Below are 6,032 nucleotides of genomic sequence, written 5' to 3'. Positions count from 1 at the left end.
CTGGGAAGTTACATTGGCACTCACACGAGACGCTGGGACGCAAACATGCCCGCCCAACCTGGATTTGTCAATATTTTGGAAAGAAACATTAACATGTCAACTGGATACCAGATACCGTTCTTGGGATGCCCGTCAGGCTTACAGTCATCACCCCACTCGCTGGGAGCGATGTCGGCCAGGGTTCCACTCGCGTATTCGGGACTACAAGGATACAACTTCATTCCCTACCCTCACCATCGACACATTGCTCACATGGTAAGTTAAAAAAAAACACAGTATAGGCCACATCTTATTATTTATTATTAAAAATGGAAAAGTGCAGGAAAGTGGGGTTTCCCCTCCCATTCATGTCAGTTTGTCGGATTTCCGTCAACGTGCGCAATTACGCATACGCGTAAGGTGTAAACCTTCTGGTCCTAACCTATCGTCCTTCCTTCCTCCCTCAGAACGCTGCGTTCGATCTGAAGGCAGCTTCCCCGTATCACCACGCACTCCTAGCCCGAGGGGGGCCATTCTACTCCCCCTACCGACCGGGGCCCACCGAGGACCCCAGCAGGATCGCCAAGGTGGCTACCCGGGAGAGCACCAGCGCGCTGAAGGCCTGGCTCAACGAGCACCTGAAGAACCCCTACCCCACCAAGGGAGAGAAGATCATGCTGGCAATCATCACCAAGATGAGCCTCACGCAGGTGTCCACGTGGTTTGCCAACGCGAGACGAAGGCTGAAGAAGGAGAACCGAGTGAGTTGGGCCTCTAAAGGAAAATCAGACGAGGAGGAGGAGGAGGAGGAGGACGAAGAGCACGATGGAGATAGTGATGGAGACGAGGGTCCTCTACGGACATGTCGTCTGGAGGACCAGGAGGAGAGGGGCGTCCGATCTGTGGACGAGGACGCGAACGAGGAAGCCGGACACGTGTACTGCAGTTCCAGCTCTCTGCACGATAATTCAGATGTTCAACAGAAAGTCGACACGACGCGTAAAGACAACGAAGTCGCACTTGTGAACAAAGGTGATAGTGATACGGAGCAGACATCCGCTCCTTTGGAGAGGGAAGACATTATCGCCTGCCAAAAACCTAAGATCTGGTCCCTGGCAGAAACGGCCACTTGTGAAACAGTGAAGAAGGCTGTGGACACCACGCACCGGTTCCATGGGGCAGATGTGGGCCTCCTCTGGGCGGACTGGGCCGCGAGGAACGGGTTTTACATCCCGCTGATGTATTCCAATCCTGGGAGATTGTAACCCATAGTTGAAACCCAATTCAGAGACTTTCCCCCGCATTGATGCACTTTAAAGTTTTACACTTCACTGTTGGGAAACTTTTGTTTTTCCCTTCAGTGTTTTTGGGGACCAAAGAGGAACCATCCCATGTTGATATGTAGTTGTATTTTTTCAAATGCCAATCTGTAAATTATATCTCCAATGTCTTATAATGAAGAATTATTTTTGCTTTAATAAAAAGTTAACAAAACATAATTGTCCTGTTCCGTATGTGTCCTATCGGCCTAGTTAAATTTCTTATTTATTAGTTAAAATTATTTATTAAAGTGTTTATAAATAATTTAGAATAGGCTACGGCGAATGATCCACCAATTTGTTATTACACATAATGCCAAACCACCAACTGCGATGATATTATCAAACAAGATATTACGTTAGATTAAAATGAAATTCTGTAATAAATCGTTTGGGTTTTCCACTTTATTAACTTTATGTGTACACCGTGGATTTTTTTATATCGATCCGATCAGACACAAGATATCAGATATGCCCCACATATAGGCTACATCCTACACTGACTCGGCGTGGCTGCTTATAATCAGACGAACTTGTTACTAAAATCAAACACAGTAAAGCAAATATTATACAGACATTTCTAATAAGAAAATTAAACCTATATACAGTTAATATTATACGTGAAGATAGACTTGGGAATAGGATATTCCTACCATTCTCACAAGAGCCTATTTCATGTTAAACCCTCCTCCATGGTCTAAATTTCCATTAACAATCAATCCGATTTTCTTGTTCTGCTTGGCCCTAAGCATAACCAATCTACACACATACACACACTACTGTCTAAATCGAGCATTTGTCACCTTGTAATCATTATTTAATTAAATTAATAAATAATCACATTAGAACAAACCTGAGAACATATGGTTTTCATTAACCAACTATAACCTTTAACATATTGTATTGCTGCAGCAAGATCCAGCGAGTTGCTAAAAGGCTACTCAAGTGAATCAAGTACAGATTCCCTCACGCTCAAGGGTACTTCCAAAACCCTTTAGCAGATCACTAGTACCCCCTTAAGGCAATACATAGTCATGACATGGTCTCATTTTCTCCTGTTCAGAAAATATTAACAATCGCAAGAACGTAATGACAAACAAACAAAAAAGTATGTACAAAAACTATCAAACACTTAACAATGTCAGTCTATGACATGTTATATATTTACAATATCTATCACAGACTAATTTAAGTAACATGGTTGAAGTTAGTCAAAAGGATTGATAAGCAACAAGGGATCATGGGATTCTTGTTGTGGGACGACGGAACCTTTCCCCCTTTCCTGTGCTACGACTCTCCCGTTGTCAGTCACTGGGGGGCCGCCGTTGGTGCCCATAGGTGGCTGAGGACGGACCAGCGGGTAGTCGTTCTCTTCTGGTAACGTTATGGCTACTTCCGGTCCATGAATGGGCACGGGTGCGTCTGTAGTGCCGAGTTCTTCAAAACTCTGCTGAGGAAAACAACACATAATAATGCTGTAAAAATGTTCTGAATACTTTAATCTATGGTGAGTTGGTGTCAATTTTACTGCTAAAATAATTTGCAGATGCAATAGTAGAGTTGTAAGGCAACATAAAGGACATCTTCTTTACCTTTTTATCTTCATTACCTGGCACACAACAGAAAAAACACAAGTTTGAGAAGACATTAGTCAAGCCATACTAATTTAGGAATCCAGCACTTCAAACTAAGATTATTATAATTTACCTCTTAGTTTCCAGTATGCAAATGCAAACAGGGCAAGGATTATGAGGATTGGGATTATCAAAAAGAAGTGTTGACGATGTGTTGACTCTGGCAAGAGAACAAATACATAAGTATCATATCCCTCACATGTACAAACCATTTGGAATTAAATCATATATGAAAGATCATAGACATAAATGTCTTCGGGGGCACTTAGATTACTTTTCAGCCACTGTTTAATATTTTAAATTAGAACAAAATTTTCCCCTGTGTAAAGGTCACCAGGAGATGCATTAATGTCATTGTTGTCATTGGTTTACTGTTAACTGAAATATATCTGTGTCTGTATGTACTCGCTTCAATTTGGCATGTTGAAATACTCAAAATATGACTAAAGGCTGTTGAAGGTGTGAACAGTTTGGGAGGGGTGTGAACACCTTAGGGGAACCCCGTCACGCCTGCAGAAACCACACTGGAAGACACTTTAGATTACTGAAGAGCAATTACGCCTTCCCTACTACTACTGAACCACAAAAAGCTCGATGGCATTGCAAGTGCTAAAGAAAAAAGGCGAACATCTATACAGTACTCACCACAGATTGCGTCAGATGTGGTTGTACCATCTATTTTTACGGGTCCAGGTTCACATCTGTTGAAATGTTGAAGCATGACATATTGAGTTTCAACAAAAACAATTCCTTTAAAAATCCCTTATTTTGTTAGAATCTTTGGGAATTATAGGCACTAAGAGACAAACTAGCTGATTTCAATATATATATATATATATAGTTAAAGATCTACAGCTACAGTACTACAGTTACAGGAGCTACAGTAAAAGGGCTACAGCTAAGGTACTACAGTTACAGCATTACAGTTAAGGTACCATTCTAAAGTTATTAAAGACTTCCTCACACTCCCCATTGGTTTGGCGAATTACTTACACAGTCCAATCATGGCAGTCACTGCCTGCATGCTCCAGAGGAGAAAATGTGTTGGGCGGACAATCTTGACACACTGTGTCAAGAGAATGGTTCCCTGCGAAAAAGTCACCACCACATCAAAATAGATCACAGAAAACACACCTAACCCTAACCCTAACCCACTGCAGCTCATTATACCTTTGTCTTTGACCCTCTGTCCGGCTGCACAGTGGGAGTGGGCCACACAGGTAATGCACGCTTCGGTGGAGCAGTGAAACCCGTCACGACACCTGCACACGCTTAGCTTCTCCTTTGTAACAGCTTCATCGTGGACCATGTTTTTATCTGTGAGGAGGAAAGATTGCAACGGACAGGTGATGATGCTATGTGTAGAAGCTATTAACCCCCGGTGCATTTCAAATGGAGTGGAGTATGATGCAGACTTACTGGGGTCACAGTACGGTTGAAGGTCACACTTCTTTTCCACAGTGTGGCCCATCTGATACTCATCCACAGCACATGGCTTGCACAGGGGATCCAGGCAATCTTTATTGTCCGACATCCTGGTTCCTATTGTACAAAGATGGGCTATAGGGTTAGGGTTCCTGGCAATTCACTAAAAAGTCTGCAAGACCTTATAGAGATGGAAGTGTGTGTGTGTGTGTGTGTGTGTGTGTGTGTGTGTGTGTGTGTGTGTGTGTGTGTGTGTGTGTGTGTGTGTGTGTGTGTGTGTGTGTGTGTGTGTGTGTGAGAGAGAGAGAGAGAGAGAGAGACACACACACAGACACACAATAGACTAGCCTAAACATGTTCTGCAGCCTACCTGGAGGACATTTTTTGCAACACTGGCCATCTTCTCTACTGTATTGGGTCTGTGGATCGCAAGCGAGTGCTGCACCAGCCTGTAAACAAATGCTTGGTCATAACGTCACTCAGATTGGCGAGATACACAGAATTCCCCTCGAGGAGGATGTGGCAACGTTGCAGTGCATTCCTCGACACGTGCATGGCCTTACAACGCAGGATAACAATGCGATGCATAAACGTATCCATGCCAGAACCACGTAAATGTAGCTATGTGGCTTCTGAACAACACTTCCAACTAGTACTACTAATCTGTGGGAAAACGAAACTGAAAGTAAAATTGCAGGCTCGCCTCATATTAGGGAATCGCTGTTACTAGACACAAGTTTAAAACAATGCAATTGTGCTTTAGCTTATTTCACAACTGAATTCACTACATAAGGTTACATTACATAAAAAAATTGCTTTAAAAAAACCCTGTTAAAAGATTATGCTGTTTCTAAAATAGGACAGCTGCTAGCCTGCCATCTCAAATGACCAGTCCAGGACTGAAGTGAAAACCATGAAGGAAATATTGTGTGGTCGAGTGAATTACGGCTACTCACCGTGAAAAAAAATAAGTAGTTCACCCAGGACATGTCGAGTGCTGATTGTCAGAATGGTGCAGTGTAGAAATACGGGTTCTGGTCGTTACTCGAAGTCATCATATGAATCCTGAAAAAGAAAGTAAGAAAACTGGATAGCGCAATAGGGGCGGGGCAGAGCGAAGTTGTAGTTCCCCTGATTCTGCGATCCACCGAAAAGGGTGACCCCAGGGGGCGCTGTTGCATATTTTCTGCAACATGCACGTGTTTGAAGGTAGACAGGCATGACAAAAACATAAATAAAACTTAAGATCTCCCCCCATCTGGTTTTTAAATGTGCTTAATAAATACATTTGATTTGATTAGATTAGCATTTTACAGACCCATACAATGGATAGGGCGTTTAGTACGGTCCATCATCGTTGCTTCTTTCCCTATAAAAAGCTGCAGTCAGTGTTAAATAACGTTGATTTACCTTTGAGCATTTCCTGTGTAAAATGACTTAACACATTCAGGATGGGTTGCACCAACATGGATTCAATTATTATCTCAGAGTATGGTATTTAAGAGTTTGTGTAATATGTGTTGCATTGTATTTCGTTGTCCGTTATGCCAGTTGTTCTATGTGCATACATTGGAATGTTCTTCTTGTCAATCAGTGTGGGGGGCGAATCATCAGGTCAGCTGGGGGAGGGCCTTGGGAGAACAGGAGGGTGGGGGCTTGCAAGTTGAAGGGACCG

The 6,032-nt window shown here is 42.9% G+C and overlaps 2 protein-coding genes across 3 annotated transcripts; one reads left to right on the top strand and one right to left on the bottom strand.

Annotated features, from left to right (window-relative positions):
• irx7 (iroquois homeobox 7) lies at nt 1–1,463 on the top strand. Its single transcript, XM_060047450.1, has 2 exons — nt 1–255; nt 447–1,463. Exons 1-2 carry the CDS (start codon nt 46–48, stop codon nt 1,242–1,244), a joined length of 1,008 nt encoding a protein of 335 aa, XP_059903433.1. The 5' UTR covers nt 1–45; the 3' UTR covers nt 1,245–1,463.
• Nucleotides 1,464–1,688: 225 nt separating this feature from the next.
• cd40 (CD40 molecule, TNF receptor superfamily member 5) lies at nt 1,689–5,506 on the bottom strand. 2 transcript variants are annotated; one of them, XM_060047463.1, is made up of 10 exons: nt 5,314–5,506; nt 4,728–4,806; nt 4,352–4,474; nt 4,103–4,249; nt 3,926–4,019; nt 3,578–3,633; nt 3,006–3,092; nt 2,891–2,907; nt 1,919–2,748; nt 1,689–1,878 (listed from the first exon to the last, which is right to left on the bottom strand). In XM_060047463.1, exons 1-9 carry the CDS (start codon nt 5,344–5,346, stop codon nt 2,506–2,508), a joined length of 879 nt encoding a protein of 292 aa, XP_059903446.1. In that variant the 5' UTR covers nt 5,347–5,506; the 3' UTR covers nt 1,689–1,878; nt 1,919–2,505. The 2 variants fall into 2 exon arrangements, with proteins under 2 accessions (XP_059903446.1, XP_059903454.1); XM_060047471.1 differs by having other exon boundaries at nt 1,919–2,745; nt 5,314–5,505.
• Nucleotides 5,507–6,032: the final 526 nt, after the last annotated feature.

Source organism: Gadus macrocephalus, chromosome 1 (assembly GCF_031168955.1).
Source record: "Gadus macrocephalus chromosome 1, ASM3116895v1".
NCBI lineage: Eukaryota > Metazoa > Chordata > Actinopteri > Gadiformes > Gadidae > Gadus > Gadus macrocephalus.
Note: the sequence above shows the minus strand (reverse complement) of the source record. Positions and strands in the feature narration are given on the sequence as shown.